The 22,497-nt window shown below is 41.0% G+C and overlaps 1 protein-coding gene across 1 annotated transcript in view; it reads left to right on the plus strand.

Moving 5' to 3' along the window:
* Positions 1-13,510: 13,510 nt before the first annotated feature.
* LOC308332553 (cytosolic phospholipase A2 gamma-like) overlaps positions 13,511-22,497 on the plus strand; it is a 50,570-nt gene continuing 41,583 nt past the window's right edge. Inside the window, exons 1-6 of the mRNA XM_080788507.1 lie at positions 13,511-13,615; positions 16,577-16,681; positions 17,552-17,694; positions 18,882-19,068; positions 20,020-20,134; positions 20,558-20,698. Coding sequence (XP_080644633.1) covers positions 13,517-13,615; positions 16,577-16,681; positions 17,552-17,694; positions 18,882-19,068; positions 20,020-20,134; positions 20,558-20,698 — 790 coding nt within the window. The 5' untranslated portion in view covers positions 13,511-13,516. The remainder of the gene's footprint in view (positions 13,616-16,576; positions 16,682-17,551; positions 17,695-18,881; positions 19,069-20,019; positions 20,135-20,557; positions 20,699-22,497) is intronic.

Raw genomic sequence — 22,497 nt, forward strand, 5'->3', positions numbered from 1 at the left:
ACAGTATTTCAAATACAGCTTAATGGAAAAAATAACAAAATAAAGGGAGGCTCCGCACAATCAAATGTATTGCGAGCTTTCGCTATTGTTTTTTAAATGAGTGAACATTTTAACTCAAATTTGTGCTTCTGGGGAGGTCCCTGGAACAACATATTTTCAGCAGATATTTTAATTTTATAATTAAATATGCCTGAAAAAGCCTTTTGTTATGATGAAGGCTGCAAATTATATCGATGTTTTCTGGGGAAGCTTTCAAAACGTTCAACAAATTTATTCAGAGTTTATTTATTAGCATTTTTTTCAGAATGGCAAAAATGATTATATTTTCTTAATACTGAATGGGATCATATCGACAACGGTTATCGGACATAACAGCAATTAATTATATCGGATATCGATATCGGCCAAAATGTCTCATCGTTACATCCATTTTAAAGGATAACATTTGTTTTTGTTATAGCTTAGGCCTACTGCTGGTGACTTGAATACTATATCAGTGTTTTGTTAGCTTAATTAGGCCTACTGTGACTTGAATGCTATATCAGTGTTTTGTTAGCTTAATTAGGCCTACTGCAGGTGACTTGAATGTATACATCAGTGGTCCGGGGACCACCATGTGGATCTTGAGGGGGTTCCATGTGGTCCCCAGCTAAATGATGGAGAGTTGGTAACTAAATAGGCCCTTGTTTGATCTTTAACTCTTGACAGTGTAAAATTAAACCTCTCAAAAGGGTCTCATTTGCTCTCAAGAGTTACATTATTGTTAAACGTCAGAGAATGATTTATTGTTTGATCAACGTTGGCCTGTTATAACCTCTCCTAACACAGCATGGAATTGTGGACAAAATCTTATCCAACGACAACAAAATATTCTTTCGTTTTGGGTCTGCCAGGCTAAATCTTATCAAATGGTGGTCCATGGATTAAATACTGAATAGATAATGGAACTTGACATGAAATGGGTTGAAAACCACTGCTATATATATGGAGCAATGTTGAGTACAGGGCTTACAGGCCTTCCAAAGTGTGCCTGCATTATTGCTCCCGATGTGCTGGTTGGTGCCTTGCATGGCTTCTGCCGCAATCGTGTATGAATGTGTATGTGAATGGGTGAATGTAATGCATTGGATAAAGGCGCTATAAAAATGCACCATTTAAATTTGTTTTCCCACAATTTATGCTTTTTTGTGGTTTAAAAAAACATACACTACCCCACCCGTTGACTAATTGATTAATCGATTTTCTTTGTTGTTCCATTTATATAAACATGCAACCTTATTATGTTTCAAGGTCCGTATCGGTCACACTCTGAATGAGGCAGAGAAAGACCATGTCACCAGAAGAAGACCAACAGTTCAACAATGCCTGACAAGACACAACATTCCCTGTGATGTGGTAGGAGCCTTTCACCTGTTCTATTTAGAGATAGAAACACAACATCCCCTTCACTCTGGTAGGAGCCTTTCACCTGTTTTATTTAGAGATAGAAATACTCATCTTAAAATAGTTTCATATAAGTGTTGTGGTCCAAAAATAAACAAGCTGTCTCGGCATTGTCATGGAGGTGTCTCTGTAATTGTTTGCAACAGTCAGTCACTCATATATGATACAGTCTGTTTCTAGAGAAAATGTAACTAATTCAGTAGCAGTAACATTAGCGTTTTATCTCAGTCAGTTGATTCTTAATATCCAATCATATCCATATGAGTGAAATGGCCGGGGTGACATGTTTATTTTTCAAACACAGTTCTTATATGAGGCGATCTAAAATCCCCCCCTATTACGATTATAATGCAAATAAAAAGTACACGAACCTGTGGAATTGCGCCCTCTACCGATATTGACGTCAGACTTCGGTGCTCTATACAGGCACAGCATTAGAATAATTACAATTTTAATTAATTTAAAGCTCTTTTCCCTCTCAGGTAACTGAAAGCAAAAGGGTAACAAAGAATAGGACCTGCACACTGTTGAATATGTTGCTCAACATTTTTGACAGTGTGCTATTCTAACCCTTTTTATTTGTCTTTAATACATTTTTCTTTCACTTTGTCCTACACACCTGCCACCAACCTTTCGAGGTGTGCAGCAGCCTTTTTGAGGGGTGCTAGAGCCCCTCCTATGTCCAGCTTTGAGGGTCTGTGTAAACACAAACATTGAAGACATAAGTGTGTAAACACAAACATTGAAGACATATTAAGTGTGTAAACACAAACATTGAAGACATAAGTGTGTAAACACAAACATTGAAGACAAACGTGAGGACGCACATTTGTGATTGGCCGGAATGACATTTGTGATTGACTGAAAGCAAAATAACCACCGTTACATTCCTCTATAACGCTTTCTTATGGTGATTGTGTTAAAAGGACAAGGTTCCCAACATTGCTGTGATTGGCTCTGGAGGAGGAGAGAGAGCCATGGTGGGACTGCTGGGATCTATCCTTCAACTGGGGGAAGCAGATCTACTGGACTGCATGACGTACCTGAGTGGAGTGTCTGGATCTACCTGGTACATGCACGCACGCATGCACACGACACACACACACACACACACACACACACACACACACACACACGGACACACACACACACACACACACACACACACACACAAGGAAGCATACTAGGGCCTTTACTGTTCCTAATATATGTAAACGACATGACATCAGCTTGTGACTGCAACTTGTTCCTGTTCGCAGACGACTCAGCACTGCTGGTCTCGGACAGGAACAAACTGCAGGTTGAAAAGACTCTCAGCTCTGAACTCGGTAGAATCTGCACCTGGCTCGCTGATAACAAACTATCCTTACACCTGGGAAAAAGTGAATCCATTCTCTTCGGATCAAATAGTAATCTCAGCAAGGCAGATGGCTTCTTGGTTAGAGTGGGTGACAATATTATCACACGAAAAGATGAAATTACCTATCTAGGTTCCATCCTGGAGGCCAATCTTTCCAGTGATAAAATGGCCACCAACGTAATCAAAAAAGTCAATCAAAGAACAAGATTCCTTTACAGGATCTCCTCACTGGTCAACAAAAACACCTTGAAGACTTTAACAGGAGCCCTCGTACAAGGTTTCTTTGACTATGCATGCACCTCTTGGTACCACAGCACCAAAGGCCCTTAAAACAAGGCTCCAGACCTCCCAAAACAAACTGGTCAGGCTCCTACTTGGCCTCACCCCCCGAACCCACCTCACCCCTGCCCACTTTGACAGGCTGGGATGGCTTAGGGTCGACGACAGAGTACAGCATCTTGCAATGGGTCTGGTCCACAAGATTCGATACACCACCAAGATACCCATGTACCTGTCTAAATACTTCCTTAATGTAAACGAAGTCCACACCCACAACACCAGAGGTAGTGCAACAAACCATGTACAACCCAGATTCAGCACAAACAAGGGAATGTGGAACGCCGTCATTAAGACATGTGAATCCCTTGACTCCTTCAAAACCTCTCTCAAAGGGCACCTACGGACGGCTGCAATTCGAAACTGGCCCCTGTAAAATCTGAATCCCCCACCCCCCCCTTTTCCCCTCACTGTATATTTTCCCTTTTTGCTTCCTTTATGATGAATTCCTGTGCTGTTCTGTATAGAAGTGTCTATTTGTACATGTCTCTAAATGTCTTGATGAATTGAACAATGTGGACCCTGTTGTAAACAAGTGTTATGCTTAATTGGGTCGTCCACTCACAGTTAACAGTCTCTGTATTGAGTTTGTGCTTGAAATGTACAGTAATTCTACAAACTGTTAATACATATTTCAATCAATCAATCAATCAATCAATCAATCAATCACACACTGCATGATGTACCTGAGTGGAGTGTCTGGATGCCATCAACAGATGATGTAATTAAATGTATTTTCTCTCTTCTCCTCATAGGGCCATGGCCTCCTTATACAAAAAGAAGAACTGGTCCAGAAATGTGACGACTGTGATAGAGGCCATCTTTGAAAGGCTGGCTGGTGACCCAGTGTCCTGGGGGGAAGCATGGCAAAAACGGACAAAATACTACGAAGCTGACCCTGAAAACTTCTCTTTGACTCATAACTGGTCTGCAATGGCGGTCACCACGTGGGTGAAAGAGGTCAGAGAATAAAACTCACACAACTGACAACTTAGTCAGTTGTTTTAAATGGAACTACATGAAGCATTGTTGAAACACACACATAGGCCTACTGCAGCATGCGAGTGAGATGTTCCTCCAATAACTGCTCATTTTGTTACTGGAAAAACTGATAAGAATGTTCAATACTCTTGCCTTGTCAATATTAAGTGGAAATAGTTTTTTCACTACCTACCCTTTGGCCAATGGTTTTGAGTTTCATGTCTTTGCCGTTTATATGGTATAGCTCTCTGCCATATTGCAGAGTTCCGTAAACAAGGACTGCACTGTTCCAGGTATGGATATGTGTCTAAAGATTCTAACAATTGTGTTGTGTCTTCAGATAGATGAAACACCTCTTTCAGATCAGAGAGGAGAGCATTCCGAGGACCCCTATCCCATCTTCACTGTGATTGACACGGGGATGAAACAAAAAGAACCACAAACCAAACGGTCGTTAGAAAGTAAATATCATTATCAGTATCATTATCATCTGTTTGAAAAAAAACAAAAACAGTTATAGTGGAGTGTGGCTGTGCAGTCCTGTCCTTCAGGAGTCAAATCCCATTGAACTGGACTGATACATTCAGAAGGTAACTGAGTTTTTACTGGACTGATACATTCAGAGGGTAACTGCGTTTTTCTTGGCAGACACGTTTGTGGAGATAACCTACCCTGAGGTGGGGTATAGTCAGGCTGGGGTCTTTGTGGACCTGAAAAGCTTTGGGAGTAAGTTTGACAAAGGGAAAATCATACAGAGCCAGCAAGAGATGGACATGCTCTACATACAAGGTGATGTACTGTTAACACAGACATACTGTACTACTGTTAACACATGAATACTGTACTACTGTTAACACAGACATACTGTATACAGAGATTATAATGTGTTTCATTGGCAGGCTTGTGTGGCAGCGCCCTCGCTGATGGGACAGAAAATAAGAAAGCAATTGAGGAACTTCTACGGGGACTTCTACCAGTTGCAGTTTCTACCTCTACCTCTACCTCTGGACGGCTGCAATTCGGCTCAATGTATATTTTCCCTTTTTGCTTCCTTTATGATGAATTCCTGTTCTGTTCTGTATAGAAGTGTCTATTTGTACATGTCTCTAAATGTCTTGATGAATTGAACAATGTGGACCCTGTTGTAAACAAGTGTTTATAATCCTTCTGATACAGTATAGTCTGAGTAGTGAGTATAGCTAGGCGGGAAATAGAGGTGATAGTTCAGTTGGTGATAGAAGCATGTGAAATTTGGTACAGATGACCTTTATATGACCATAATCGATAATCAACCTCGGGCCATGCAAAATTCCTCCATTTTCCAAGATGGCTGCCAGTTTGCAATTGGACCGCCAACTGGCGGGCCACCTTGAAAGAATTTGAATTCTGCGTGGCCCGAGGTTGATTATCGATTAGGGACATATGAAGGACATCTGTGCCAAATTTCATGCTTCTATCACCAACTGAACTATCATGCATTGAAAACAGCTATTTCCCGCCTAGCTAGGCTAGTCAGGAATCATGAACAGGACATTTTATTTTTTATTTTTAAACAGAATGCTGTCACGATGAACAGGCCATCATTAGTAAATAGCAATGAAGATATATAGAGAAGCTTATATTTTGCGCTAAAGTAATTGTTGAATAACACATAAATGTAGGTTTTAAGGCTAGAAAGGCATTGTAGTGGACTATAGTGAGAGGCGAGATTGTCTTTCCTTCATTGCGGGACTGCAGGACTAGTCTGGAGATAGTTAGTCGTGGATGATCAGCTTCAGACAGTCAGTGTTTTGGTTCGTACCTGGAGTTTTGCATTATCTCCGCTGTGCACAGCATCACAGGGGAACTGTCTTTAATATATCCATGGTCGTTTTCAGTTGCTTTCCATGTGCAACACAAAAGTAGGCTACCATGTGTTTGTTTTGGTAATAGCCTACTGCAGGCGCAGCCATGCTGATTCACGTAATCGCATAGGACAAAATGAAACCAGCCGGACCAACGTTAATGGTTTAATGCACGTAGGACCCGCATTTTCAAACTGTACTAATAAAACCTGTGAGTGATTCTTCTTAGTTGCAGCGCGCTGTGCGGCTGTGCGTGTGTGCAGTGGAGGGAGGAGGTGACGAGGTGCGCGCGTGTGTGCATGTGTGCGTGCGTGCAGATGGGAGATTTCACAGCGGTAGATTCGTTACTCAATACATTTAGTGAGCGGATAAAATAACATAAAACAAAATAAAAATATTAAATAGAATTAATAAATGATAAAAGCTCCATTTGAATGGCAATTTAGTTTTAGAATATATCTTTTTTTTTTAATATTCGAATTTCTTTCATATTATGAAAGACAGCCCTATTGTGTAGGCTAGTACCAATGTATACAATCTACTTCTAGTTACAGTGTCGGAGCCACGACACGAAACATATTGCAGAACAAGTGGGGAACCACATACAACTTCCTGTTCAAGATGCCAGGTGAGAACAGAGTATGCTTATTTGTCTCCACCAGGCCGAAGGCATGTGGTGAGAGTATGTTTTGCACTCCGTCCGTGTGTACGTCTGTCTGTGTGTGTGTGTGTGTGTGTGTGTGTGTGTGTGTGTGTGTGTGTGTGTCCGTCGGTGTGTGTGTGTCCGTCTGTCCGTCCGTTACCAGCTAATCTCCAGCAACCGGTCAATGCTAAATATTGCACACACTCCCTGGATGCCAACGATGAACCTCTGCCCGAAATATTCCAGAACGGCCTGTTATAGCACCACCAGGAGGCCGACTTTTGAAAAACAATTTTTTTATATTACTCCTCCAGATTGTGTCCAAAAATCCCGCAAATCGTTACACACCATCTCTATATTCATGTGTTCAAGACGGATCTGTCCGATATTTCTTATTCCATCCTAATTGGCTAACATTGGCTTTCAAAGTTTGCAGGATTTGCCCGTTTTGAACAAAAAGCCTCAAATCATTAACGCAGCGTGCAATTTACGTGAAATCTTTCACAGACTTTCCTACTAGGCTGAGGAACATATCCCACCCTTTTCACATTGGCCTGTTATAGCACCACCAGCAGGTGGATTCTTGCTAAACCCATTTTTGGAACAAAATGCCTCAAATCATCCAATTGCCATCCAAGGCGTAAGAAGAAATGGCACCCTTTTCACATTGGCCTATTATAGTGCAAGTTGTGGCCACAACTTGACCTGCCCTTGACCTGCCCTGATATATATATTAAAGTTTTAAATATATATATATATTTTAAATTAATTTGTTTTAAATTAATTTGGGATTAATATAATCACAATACCTGAGATGATTATGTTTTAGGGGGTGGATCATGGCACAGTCCATCGTTAAGTGGTTTATACTGGACAAATACTGAATGGAATGATTGATGACTTTGAGACTTGATGTTGTTTTTTGTTCTTTTTACTTAAAAAAAATAAAGCGATTGACCTACCCACAAAGGTAGACTTTGATATCCTGAATACGGAAACGAGGAGCTACGAGGACGCTGGGCTGAAGCTCAACTCTCCCTTCTTCGCCGTCCTCAGAGAAGAGAGACACTTAAACCTCATCATCTCCCTCGACTTCAGCGATGGGGACCCCATGCTGGTATCTTACGTTTCTATATATACTGTGTGTGTGTGTGTGTGTGTGTGTGTGTGTGTGTGTGTGTGTGTGTGTGTGTGTGTGTGTGTGTGTGTGTGTGTGTGTGTGTGTGTGTGTGTGTGTGTGTGTGTGTGTGTGTGCGTGCGTGCGTATATGTGTGTGTTTATAGCAGGTGCAGTTCGACACAGACTCACTGGCCTTGGAACCTCTCGGAATCCCCCAGGAGGATGTCTCTAATGTTGCTCTGCAGAGGGAAGTCTGCAGCTCTCTGGTGGAGTTGTTGCCCCGGCGACCCGACTATACGGATAAGCGGTTGAAGATGGATGGATGGGCTGGAAGGGTTAATTAACGTTCTGATTTTCTTTCTGCTTATTTCTACTGTGAAGACGGTGAAGGATGCTCAGAAAATGGCCAAGGAGATGGATATACCTTTCCCACCTGTTCCTGAATACCCACCAGATTTCATGCCAGAGTGTATCTATGTGTACCGACCAGAGGATCCAGAAGATAAAACAACACCAACAGTGATCCACATGCCCCTACTCAACAGACAAAACTGTGGCTCGAAAGGTAACGGTTGTATTTGTATATTGCACATGAACGTTATACTTGTAATGTCTGGCCATCCAAATACAGTCAACACAGGGGGTGTTGAGAGACCGTTTTTGATGAAAGCATGCTTTTACTAATTTAAAGTGTTCAAAAGTTATCTTAATGAGGTTCGGGAGTCAAGAAACACTTTCCTGGGGTTTTTATGTGCGTAATATATGTGTTTTTAGATATTTGTGTATATTTCAAAGTGTCCATGATGTCATGCTCACTTCCTGGACTACAATTCCCATAATGCTTTGGTGCACTGCTCCTCCTTGTGGATAGGGGAAGGGCTGTCTTACTGAGACAACATGTTGTCCAGGAAGTAAGTGAGCCCAGTGAAACTTTACCTACATAAAAACCCCAGGAAAGTGTTTCTTGTCTCCTAAACATCATTCAAATAAGATCTGGTTGCAAAAGGGGTGAAGTGGCCCTTTAACTAATGCATTCCTTCGAGGAAGTTTATAAATTATGTAACACTAATGGTCATTAAGCTGTCACCATTTCAGTCTTTCAGAGGAAAGCTGTGGACAGTTCAGTAACCTGCCTACACTGGTGGTACACACATTATTTCAGTGTGCTAACATGCCACCAGGAGACAGGCTGGTGTTTTTAATAGCTTGGAATCCCCATAGAATCGTTAAAGGTAACGTACATCTTTTGTGTTTTTGGGGCTCCCATGTGTGTTTTCTATCCCCACAAATAACCAATTTTGAACAATCATGCTTTCATATCATATGGGTGCTTTAATGGAAATTGCTCTCAGGAACAGCTCAACAAATTTTGTCCTCATTGTGATGTCATCAATGTCACCCTACTTTGTATAATTCCTCCTCTTTTTCAGTCTTCAGTTCCAAATTTGCATTTCCACTATTTACAATGTCCACCATTGTTGATTTTCCAAGCTGGCATGGAATAGAAATAAGCCTGGTTTTATCTAGCATCAGTATTATAATGACTCAAATATTAAATAATCTACATATCAGCGCCCCCACCACCTCAGGACATTGTGGTGATTAAGTGGTGATTGAGGCTCAAACCATTAGGGGAAAAAATGGTGATTGAGGCTCAAACCATTAGACAATAATGATATTAAATATTAAAAAAACAGTTTTTATTTGCTTTTAAAGTGCTTCTTTCTGGTTTGGTATACAGTACATTCATCAGGTATCTCAGATTGAATGGGCCATCATGGAAATATAAATAATAATGCAATATCCTGCATAAGTATCTAATGTAAATGAAAGAAAAAATAATGAAAAGAAATGTGGAAAAACAATCACTCATGCATCATCATCTCCTTTCATGACCCATTTTGGGCGGGAACCCCTTTTGGTGTTAGCATTATGTTATGCTTTAGCTATTGAAAATTAGCAGATCTACAAGCTCATAGCGCGCCACCGAGTGGAGTCAACTTATTTTTATTTCGACGTCATGCCTAAATGGGATAAACTATCTATTTACCCCACGAGTGCAAATGGTGAGTGTGGGTGACATTTGTGTATGTTACTGTGTGACCTTTATAACATTATTTTATAGTTTTGTTTCTAATTTCTCCTCATCTCTGCATCAGCTAATTATGACAAGATCAGAGAGGAATACAAAACCTTCCAAAAAGGAGCATACGATGCTGCAAAAATCGAGAAGCTGAAGAACTTAGCTGCTGCAAATGTGATCAACGCCAAGACCATCCTGCTGGAGGAGATCCAAGAGGCCTGTGGCATTTCACCCTGCTACTGAGGAGTTATTGTACGAGGCCGACCTGTATTAAGTTCTGATTATGTTATTTCTAATGTAACAGGAGGGTCGGGACACAAATGGGTGAATTATAGTATGATGATGATTGTGTATGTTGCAGAGATTTATATTATTTTGGGATGTGTATGTTTATGGGTTGATTGCTAATTGCTTGTTGTCTCCATGGTAGGGAGCAACCATCAGCTGTGGGGTGTGTGGGGAACATACCAACAGTATGAGGGTTTGGCATTATGGCAGTACCCTGTTTTCTCATTGTTCTTGATATGGTTAAGTGATTGAATAAGTGATGTATTATCATGACGTGATGAATATGTGTTGTCCCTGGACATTAGGAAATACTGGTGTAAATTGTGGAATCAATTCAGGGTGGTATGTTCCAGTGGGAGGGGCTTAGCCTTTATAGGTAGGGAGGCCTCCCACTGCCTGGCAGTCAAAGCAGGACTGTGGAGGTGGAAGGAGCGAGGGCCACCTGTCCAGTATTAAAGGGTTCTGTTTTGAGTGAATAAAAGAACATCTCTGCAAGAAGGACTGCCTGGACCTTATTTCTATGCACTTTTCCCATTTTCCCGGTTTTGCACACTACCCGCACTAGGCAAGTGTGACAAGGCCTCGAAGAAAAAAGCTTTCTTCTAGCACAAGGATTCTAGCACAAGGATAAGGATAAAGATAAGTCTAGGATAAGGAACAACTTTCATCTGAATCTAAATCTGGCAAGGCTAGTGTTTATATTAACTTGAAACACTTGAAACAACAAAACGAACCGCATCAGCCGCCCCCCCGCACTCTGGAACAATCTACCTTTCCCTATATACGATCTGCCCAGTCCATTGAAAAAGATCCCTATTGAAAACTCACCTTTTTTCCTTGGCTTTTAATTGCACTTGATTGTCTTATAAAACATGAGTTTTATGTTGTCCTTATAATAATAATAATACTAATATCTGGGATTTATATAGCGCTTGTCTTAACACTCAAAGACGCTTTACAACGTGTGTTGGGGCCAGGGGACAAGAAAAAGGACAACTTTATTAGAATAAAACAATTAAAATAATAAAACAGTGCATATGATGATGATGATGATGATGATGGTTTTAAAACACATCAGCCTCATGGGAATGCGGTTGTGAACAGGTGGGTTCAGTTTCAGTGAAGATTTGCAGGTAGGAAGTGATGGGGCATCTGGGATGTGTTTGGGGAGAGCGTTCCAGAGGGTAGGGGGCGGGGCGGCCACGGAGAAGGCCCTGTCGCCCCAGGTTTTCCCTTTGATCCTTTGATCCCTGAGTTTTGGACATATTGGAGACGGGCAATGAGGCGAAAGAAGGCGTTTTTTGTGATGTGGTTAATGTGGGGGAGTAACATGGGTTTGACATTGATTATTTCTGCAGTTTCTACAGGTTTTTATTTCTGTGAGGCAGGTGGTGAGGGTGGAGTGCGTGGCTGTGGTGATTGCTTGTTTGTGCGCTGATGGGCGATGTTCTGTTTTTGTTTTAACCTGCACTTTGGTCAGCTTCTGTTGTTTTAAATGTGCTATATAAATAAAGTTTGATTTGATTTGATTAAGATTATGTAAACCATGATTACAGATATGATGATTTGGTGGTCATATAATCCTGTTGCTGAAACACAATACTAAATATGCATATGAATCTATGCATAATCATGTATAGTGTATAGTGATATAAATCATTATCATTGGTGTTTTCTATAGGATGTGTGGGTGTAAATACTGCTCCTGCTGTACAGGTTGCAAGATGATTTTTGAATAAAGTCTGAATAGATCATGGAATTTTGTTGTGGCTTGTTGAATGTAATGTCACTGACATGTCAACTTCATGTATCATGGTCAGTATCATGGTCAGTGTCATGTCAGTATCATGTTGTTTGTTTAATGGAAGGGAAGAGTCTCATCAGTGTCGCCAGATTCTGTGAGAAAAACGTAGCAACCAGGTCTATGATAAATGTGTAGCCTAATATCTTTGAAACATTTTAGCAACACAAATCTTTTATATTCATTTGGGGGGTAACCAGGGGTCATCAGGGGTCTGTAGCTCACTGTATTTATTATTTACAGTGAAAAATGGGTGCAGGAAAAGATCAAAAACAGATGTTAATAAAATACTTATTCAATGCAAAAGCAAAGGAGGGCAGAACTGGGCAAGTAAGGCTTGCTAAAAGAATATTTTCACTGTTAAGAAAGTGTCCAAAAAATTACAATTGAATTAGGCAACACAGATAACATTACAGGCAACAAACAAAACCTTCTTGTGTCTTGCTACAGACATACCTGTTTTTTGTTTGAATGCTACGATATCTATGCCGCTATAGATTGTTGTCTGAAGGAATAAGCCAAACAAAAATATATGTTTTCATGCTGTCCACTCTTTCATGCTGTCCATAGTGGACTGACTCTCTGTCCACTATGGATGGAAATTAGCATGAAAACGATGCGTTTCCTTTCCTAAATGGGTCAATAAAAGGGGGTTCATTTTCAGACATATGAGGTTTCGTCTCTGATGGCGACATTGAAGAAACAGATTAAAAAGAAACAGTTGTTATGAGAACAATGTAAGATCCTGTTCACATGAATATCATGTTAGTACGCTGCTGCCCTAGTGTGTGTGTGTGTGTGTGTGTGTGTGTGTGTGTGTGTGTGTACTATAAAACTGTGTGTCTGTACTGTAAAACTCTCGGGGCCATCAACATGTCCGTACACAGACAGACGTGTCTGTGGCAAGACTTTTATATGTCCGTAGCTCACTTTATTCCTTATTTACAGTGAAGAATGGGTGCAGGAAAAGATCAAAAACAGATGTTCAGAAATACTTATTTGATACAAAAGCAAAGGAGGGCAGAACTGGGCAAGTAAGATTTTCACTGTTGAGAGAAAGTGTTTCAAAGTGTCCAAAAAATAACAATAGAATATAGGCAACACAGAAAACACTATATAACAACCCTGGCTGCTACACAGACACACCTCCAAGCTGCAGCTAAGGCAGCTTGCTTCATTAATTTCCATTAATTAATGGAAGCAGCTGTGCAGTGTGTTTGTCACCTTCCGTTTTACACTGTGGAGTCTTTTTAGTGTCTATAGGGCACGGGTTGCCCCGGGACACTCTCTCCTTGGGGATATATTCACAGTCTGTTACAGCATCCAACAGAATAACACATAACCATAAGCACAAAATGTGTGTGTGTGTGTGTGTGTGTGTGTGTGTGTGTGTGTGTGTGTGTGTGTGTGTGTGTGTGTGGAGAAGGGGCGGAGTGAGGCGATTATGTAATGTCAGCTCCTCTGTCCACCTGTCCCGCTCCTCACACACACACGGACAGACACACACACACACGGACTGGACAGACACACACACACACACACACACACACACACACACGAACGGACACACACGGATAAACAGACACACACTCACACACACATTCTTCAAGCTGCAGCCATGAAGGTCACTCCTCTGATGATGACCGTCTCTGCTCTGCTGTATACTCTGGCTAGCGGCTCCATCCTCAGCCCTCCTGAGGACCTCAACTTGACCCAGGTGAGACAGAGGCTCCATCCTCAGCCCTCCTGAGAACCTCAACTTGACCCAGGTGAGACAGAGGCTCCATCCTCAGCCCTCCTGAGAACCTCAACTTTTGACCTCAAATGAATTGGTTCAGGGGATCCCTAAAAGTCTGTTCGGAACTGGAGCCAAAAAAAACAATACTTCTTCTTGCCCTGAAGTGGGAACCAAAGTGGCTGCAGTGTCACATCACAAATCAGGTTGGAAGATGCTGTGGTGTTCTAAACCATCATGAAAAATAAAGAACCATTCTTGGTGACGTAACTAAGGTATGAGGTCAATTGATTAGAGCGCCCCTCACTTCATACAGGTGTGATTTTAATAGTTTTGCCATGGGACATGACACGCACTATAGCCCTACATGTATACTGATGGACTCCGCCATTAGACATAATAATTACATGTCAAATGCTTCTCACTGGAACAAGGAAACAGTTTTGTTTATTCCGGATTTCAGGCCATACATTAAATAATGACGTATACTACAGTACTTACATTTGATGTGAAACACCCATATACGACATAAGATCGATATACAAATGTGAATTAAGAAACAGAAAAGTGAACCTGCTTGTTTATAACTTTGCAGAACAGAAAAGTGAACCTGCTTTTTTACAACTTTGCAGAACAGAAAAGTGGAACCTGCTTTTTTATAACTTTGCAGAACAGAAAAGTGAACCTGCTTGTTTATAACTTTGCAGAACAGAAAAGTGAACCTGCTTGTTTATAACTTTGCAGAACAGAAAAGTGGAACCTGCTTTTTTATAACTTTGCAGAACAGAAAAGTGGAACCTGCTTTTTTATAACTTTGCAAAACAGAAAAGTGAACCTGCTTTTTCATAACTTTGCAGAACAGAAAAGTGGAACCTGCTTTTTTATCAATCAATCAATCAATCAATCAAAACTTTATTTGTATAGCACATTTCATACAGCAAGTGCAACTCAATGTGCTTCACAGTTTACAAATATAAAAACACCAAAGGAGATGGAAAAACAAAGAAGACAAAAAGAAGAAAACATTTAGGAAAATCATTATAGATAAACATAAACAAGGATAATGGTATGAGCTAATTAAACGCAATGTTAAAAAGGTATGTCTTAAGGTTCCTTTTATAACTTTGCAGAACAGAAAAGTGAACCTGTAAATGGCCACCAACCAAGAAGTTATTGCCACTTAAGAAGTTATGGTTTACCTTAATTGTTAATTGCTGTTTTTCTGTTTTTCTATATTTGTGGTGATATGCCATGGTTTACTTGGTTTTAAAACTGTCCACTAGGTGGCAGAATTGTCCATGTCCCCTCTGGGCATTCAGGTATACAAGGTGACGTTAGAGTTGAAAGTTCATTGCAAATACAAGATGGCGGAAGCGCAGTCATGCAGTTCAGAACGAACTTTGTCAGCAATAAATATGTTTATATTTCATGATTAACACCCCTTGGAAGGCGGAATGAGGTTCGTGAGATAAAGATGTAATAGTGCCTAGAGTGTCTTTATATTTAGTCAGTTAAAAAGAGCGTCTTTTATTGCCGTAATGTAAACACTATTGTCACGTGACATTGGCTGCAACACGTGGCTCCCGAAGGACTACCGTTTACAAGAGTTAATTCATGTCTAATGTTTTATAGCTACATGTTGTCTTATGGTGATTAAGAAATATACCATTGGTGTTTATGGTCAAGTTTTGAAGTTTATTTTGGCTAAACTGTATGCGTTGTATGACTTTGTATTTTGACTAATGTTGATTATATTTTCGTCATATCTCTGCAGTTTTTACGGTGCTTCTTAATTGGTACCACACCAAAAATAAAGAGCATCAGTCTGAAACTCTACTGTCTCACTCTCAAAGTCCATACCAAGCCCAGGGGGCAGTTACAGAACCTGATTTTTTATAACTTTGCAGAACAGAAAAGTGAAACCTGCTTTTTTATAACTTTGCAGAACAGAAAAGTGAACCTGCTTTTTCATAACTTTGCAAAACAGAAAAGTGAACCTGCTTTTTAATAACTTTGCAGAACAGAAAGGTTAACCTGCTTTTTAATAACTTTGCAGAACAGAAAAGTGAACCTGCTTTTTTATAACGGAACAGAAAAGTGAACCTGCTTTTTTATAACAGAACAGAAAAGTGAACCTGCTTTTTCATAACTTTGCAGAACAGAAAAGTGAACCTGCTTTTTAATAACTTTGCAGAACAGAAAAGTGAACCTGCTTTTTTATAACTTTGCAGAACAGAAAAGTGAACCTGCTTTTTTATAACTTTGCAGAACAGAAAAGTGAACCTGCTTTTTTATAACTTTGCAGAACAGAAAAGTGAACCTGCTTTTTTATAACAGAACAGAAAAGTGAACCTGCTTTTTAATAACTTTGCAGAACAGAAAAGTGAACCTGCTTTTTAATAACTTTGCAGAACAGAAAAGTGAACCTGCTTTTTCATAACTTTGCAGAACAGAAAAGTGAACCTGCTTTTTTATAACTTTGCAGAACAGAAAAGTGAACCTGCTTTTTTATAACTTTGCAGAACAGAAAAGTGAACCTGCTTTTTTATAACTTTGCAGAACAGAAAAGTGAACCTGCTTGTTTATAACTTTGCAGAACAGAAAAGTGAACCTGCTTTTTCATAACTTTGCAGAACAGAACATGAATTTGGTCATACTGTATGCTTCACACATTGTTGTCACTGTTGTCATGCTTCACATTAATTCAGTTCCCACTGGTAGATTCCTCGTGACTCTCTTCAGTGAAACTTTGCAATTTCGTAGAATTGCAACCTTTCTAGTTTTGTCATTGTCATTTAGTTTTAGTCATATTTTAGTCACCTGAAAAGTTGTAGTTTTAGTCGAGTAAATATCATAAGCTTTTTGTCAACTAAATCTATCGTTGATTTTGTCAACAAAATAAATATATCTAATCTTTGTTCCCCCATCTTTTTCCCCATCAAGGTCCGTATCGGTCACACTCTGAACGAGGCAGAGCAAGAGCATGTCACCAGAAGAAGACTCACAGTTCACCAATGCCTGAAGAAACTCAACATCCCCTCCACTCTGGTAGGAGCATTTCACCTGTTTTATTTAGAGATAGAAACTCAACATCCCCTCCACTCTGGTAGGAGCATTTACTCTGTTTTATTGTCTCCACCAGGCCGAAGGCATGGGGAGAGACTATGTTTTGCACATAGTTCGTGTGTGTGTGTGTGTGTGTGTGTGTGTGTGTGTGTGTGTGTGTGTGTGTGTGTGTGTGTGTGTGTGTGTGTGTGTGTGTGTGTGTGTGTGTGTGTGTGTGTGTGTGTGTGTGTGTGTGTGTGTGTGTGTGTGTGTGTGTGTGTGTGTGTGTGTGTGTGTGTGTGTGTGTGTGTGTGTGTGTGTGTGTGTGTGTGTGTGTGTGTGTGTGTGTGTGTGTGTGTGTGTGTGTGTGTGTGTGTGTGTGTGTGTGTGTGTGTGTGTGTGTGTGTGTGTGTGTGTGTGTGTGTGTGTGTGTGTGTGTGTGTGTGTGTGTGTGTGTGTGTGTGTGTGCGTGCGTGCGTGCGTGCGTGCGTGCGTGCGTGCGTGCGTGTGCGTGCGTGCGTGTGTGTGCGCCCGCGTCCGTCCATCTTTTACCAGCTAATCCGTTAATCCGGTCGATGCCAAATTTTGCACACACACTCCCAGGATGCCAACGATGAACCTCTGGCCAAAGTTTTCCAGAACGGTCTGTTATAGCGCCACCAGGTGGCCGACTTTTGTGAAACAATTTTTTTTATATCACTCCTCCAGATTCTGTCCAAAATTTCCTCAAATCGTTTCACAGTATCTCTATATAGTGAGTCATGCTGTGTTCAAGACATGGTGACTGTGCTCTGCTTGCGCACAAGTAGGCCATGCATGGCCTACTTGTGTGCAAAATAAGGTTACGTTTGTGTATGCTGTTTCTGTTGAAAGAACAAGGTTCCCAACATTGCTCTGATTGGCTCTGGAGGAGGACAGAGAGCCATGGTGGGACTGCTGGGATCTGTGCTTGAACTGAAGAAACAAGGTCTACTGGACTGTATGATGTACCTGAGTGGAGTGTCTGGATCTACCTGGTACACACACACACACACACACACACACACACACACACACACACACACACACACACACACACACACACCGCTGGCCTTCAAAATAAGGGTCTGCACATAAAAGACTGTGGCAGTGACTGAAGAATTAATTATGGCAGTCAATGTGTTCATTTTTGACAATTTGGCCAATTTGCACTAATTAGTTGGACTGTGTACGTGCACGCGCGTGCACGTGCGTGCACACACTGCCATGCATGCTCATATTTGTCACGGTCCGTGACATGTTTTGTGTTTTGTAGTGCTTCTTGTTCTTAGTTGTAGTTGTTTAACTTTTCTGTTGTGTGTTCCTGGTTTCCTATAGTCGCAGTTTGAGTGTTACTTTACACTTTTATTGTGTAGTTTGTTTGTTATAGGTTTCCCTGTGTTGCTCACGTTACCTGACTTGTCTCACCGCTGTACTGTGATTTGTTAATGTTTCCACCTGTGTCCCCTTAGTTCCCCAGCCTATCCTAGTGTTGATTGTCACTTGTGTTCACCTGTGTCCTGTTATCCCTGCCTTTTTTTACTCCCCTGTTCTTTCAGTTCCTTTGTGTTCTGTTCCTGTGTAGAGTTTTGTTATTAAACTCTAAACCTCCTGAGTCCTGCCTCGTAGGCCTACCGTGACATATATTATTACCATTATTTTGACCCCCCCTGATACAAATGTGAAACTCTGCCTATGAGCTTCACTATCAAGGATAATTCATGTGAAAGGCTCTCTCATAATTAAACCACATAAAAAAAAAGTATACAAGTATGGTCGTCAGAGTGGAGTCATACATTTGTTGTCAGTGTTTGTCAAGTGACTTAAGCGTTATACATATAAGTCTGGATTTTCTGTGGTGAGGTGACCTGCACCGAACTACAACATGACGTCACTGAGCCGCGGTGAAGAGCAAACCACCGCCACCGCTCCAGCCTTTCTCTCTGTTTTAACTCACCACCGCTCAACGTTAAGTTCAGCTCCGGTGGTCACCTCACTTACCGGAGCGGTGGTCACCTCACCACCGGAGCGGTGGTCACCTCACCACCGGAGCGGTGGTCAGCTCACCGCCGGAGCGGTGGTCACCTCACCATCGGAGCGGTGGTCACCTCACCACCGGAAATCCAGACTATGAATTAGCCTTTACTTTACAGAACATCACAAATGTCTCTCATGTCATCTACAGGGCCATGGCCTCCTTATACAAACATCCCAACTGGTCCTCCGATCCGAAGCCTGTGACCGAGGAAACAGTCCAACGGCTGAATGGTCTTGGAGTGTTGTTGCGGTATCCTGAGAAATGGGACCAATACGACAACTTCAATCAAGCACACGGCTGGGCTGCACACATAGTCACCACCTTCGTGAAAGAGGTCAGCCAAGCATTTACACAGAAAACCATCTTCAGTGGGGAAGCATTCTTTAAAGACAAAGACAAGCTGCAGCATAATATGTTATGCTAGTTGAAAACTACATGAAAACTATACTACAATAATCACTGTTTCCCTTTGTCACAATACAGTAAAAATAATAAGAATAATAAACTTTATTTGTATAGTGTATACCCTAGTAAAAAAATCATATAGGATTTTGAAAATGATTGTGATCATTTTAAAATGTTAAAAAAAAAAAATCTATAGGATAATGAAATTCCTATAAGAATCCTATAGTAGGCTCAGAGTAAGAGAGTGGTGACACACTTTGATCTCACCGCAAAGCGGGTGCCTATGGGCGATAGTTCCAAACATTGCTCCTATGGCTGGAACTATTCCATTGAGATAGAATGAGCACTTCCTCATTCCATTGTTACAATGGAAGTCAACGTGAGTGTCATTACTCTCTTACTAGATTTCTCTGAGTAGGCCTATATAGGATTTTCAATTTGTCTAGAATCCTATATATTTTCCAAAGTTCCAATAGAATTCTATAGGATTCTATTGGAACTTTGGGACAATCCTTATAGGATTTCCCAAAGTTTCAATAGAATCCAGGTTTATGAAAATGTGGCGCAAATCATTGAATATAATAGAACATTTTTAACTAAAATATTTGCTTCTGGGGGGGGGTCCCTGGAACTACATATTTTGAGATGGGGGTCTGTGGCCCACATAGGTTTTTCAGAAAGATGTTAGGATTTAGAAGCCTTTAAAAAAAAAATCAAACTCAGTCCAAAATGGGTTAATACTGCCACAATCTGGCGGAGTCAGGTTAAGAATACAATACAATGCCCCGGCCATTCTGGTTATGGCACAGGTATAAAACTGTTGAGTCTTGGCTGAGTCATAGCAGGAAGTACTGAGCCATTTTACTTGTTGTGTTTCCAGATAGATGAACATGTTCTTTCAGAGCAGAGGGGAAAACATGACGCGGATCCCTATCCCATCTACACTGTGATTGACAAGGAGATCCGAGACAGAGACCAAACCAAAAGTCTGAAAGGTAAAAGATGGAGTGCCGTGATTTCTTTCCACCCTAAAACATGATCATCATGTATTATTATTATTATTATTAACCCATTCTGACCTGAGATCAGATTCATACGAGGTTTCCACTGGACACACACTGGTCTGATTAACCCATTCTGACCTGAGATCAGATTCTAAAAACGTCAGTCGTTCTTCGGTTTAAAAAAAAATAGCAGACCTACAAGCTCGTAGCGCGCCACTCGGTGGCGCGCTACGAGACAATTTACAATTTACAATTTACAATTTAGGCATTTAGCAGACGCTCTTAATCCAGAGCGACTGAGCTTGTAGACTGAGCTTGTAGATCTGCTATTTTTCAATAGCTAAAGCAAATAATGATGTATTGACGCAAAATCACATTGAACTGCTTCAGAGCCTGACCGTGTTTCCTTGACAGACGTGTGGGTTGAGATGACCCCCCATGAGGCGGGGTACTCTCTCTCCGGGGCCTTCGTGGACCAGAAATACTTTGGGAGTAAGTTTGACAACGGGACGTTGATAAAGGAGCAGCCAGAGATGGACATGCTCTACGTCCAAGGTGAGACTCCACCATGCACGGTCAGTCGGTCCACTTCCGTTCTGTTGGTTTGTTTCTTCCAAAGCATTACGTTTGAATTCTGTGTTGCTCTGTTGGCAGGCCTGTGCGGCACTTACCCCACCCCCTTAGATAGCAATTCTGTAGACTTAGATAGAATTTGATACAGACTTATAGCATGTTATGTAGATGTATAGCGCATATGTATAGTTTCATTATAGATATTCCACTGTTACTTTCTTAGCTTACGCATGTTTCATTATAAAGGTTTTTATGTGATGTATTCCCATGCTTTTTTGTTCTTGCTTAATGTAAGTCGCTCTGGATTAAGAGCGTCTGCTAAATGCCTAAATTGTAAATTGTAATTGTAAATTGAATTCTGTGTTGCTCTGTTGGCAGGCCTGTGCGGTAGTGCTGCCGCAGATTTTTCGCCATTAGCTGCGTGGTCAGTTGTGAAGAAGAACATGCTTTGTGCGCTTGGTTGGTATATATATTTGAGCATATATATCTCTCTCTCTCTCTCTCTCTCTCACGCACGCATGCACATGCACACGCACACACAATTCCCATAATGCTTTGGTGCACTGCTCCTCCTTGTGGATAGGGGGAGGACTGTCTTACTGAGACAGCGTTATGTAGTCCAGGAAGTAAGTGAGCCCAGTTTCCATGACATCATGGACACTTTGAAATCCTAAAATATCCAAAAACACATATTACCCACATAAAAAACCCCAGGAAAGAAGTTGGAATAACGTGTTCCTTCCACGCGCTATACGTCCAACCAGGGAAACTCCCCTCTGTCAGGTGTAAAGGAGCAACTTGGACACTCAGGCATGATGGAAGCATGAGTTCAAGTCCGTTGCTCTCCCAAGGTTGACAGAGGGTGTGTAGAGCCCAGGATCACTATAGATAATTGACACGGGGGTGAAAAATGGGTTACAAAATCGTGGGATAAAAATTATAAAAAAAAACAAAACGGACAATAACCTTGAACCTTGATCCATCCATCCATCCATCCATCCATCCATCCATCCATGCACCCACCTACTCACCTCCTCCGTCTTTTATTTCTGTCACATTTCAGGGGATCTATTTGCGGGTGTGATTAAACCCACTTTCTCCTGGGGAACCACATACAACTTCCTGCACAACATGAGAGGTGAGTCCATCCAGAGCTCAGACACAATTCACTGATCATAAATTATGGCTGTCCCCAGATTATTAGCATATTAGGCTAGCGCCCCTCCAAAATATTGTTGTCATTTAATATGACAATAATATAATTATGCAATAATAATAATATGCAATATGACTCATAATTGCATAGACGTCGAAAGTGCTCTGGCTATCTAAAGGAGTTGTAATGTATTTGGTAATATAGCTACTGCACTGTATTTTGTACGGCTGAAGAAGTCAGAGAAGTAGACCCTTATATCCTGAAATCACTGTATTCTGTACAGCTGAAGAAGTCAGAGAAGTAGACCCTTATATCCTGAAATCACTGTATTCTGTACAGCTGAAGAAGTCAGAGAAGTAGACCCTTATATCCTGAAATCACTGTATTTTGTACAGCTGAAGAAGTCAGAGGAGTAGACCCTTATATCCTGAAATCACTGTATTTTGTACGGCTGAAGAAGTCGGAGAAGTAGACCCTTATATCCTGAAATCACTGTATTTTGTACGGCTGAAGAAGTCAGAGAAGTAGACCCTTATATCCTGAAATCACTGTATTTTGTACAGCTGAAGAAGTCAGAGAAGTAGACCCTTATGTCCTGAAATCACTGTATTTTGTACGGCTGAAG

The sequence above is a fragment of the Protomyctophum bolini genome, assembly GCF_963924005.1.
Source record: "Protomyctophum bolini genome assembly, chromosome: 2".
In the NCBI taxonomy this organism is placed as follows: Eukaryota; Metazoa; Chordata; class Actinopteri; order Myctophiformes; family Myctophidae; genus Protomyctophum; species Protomyctophum bolini.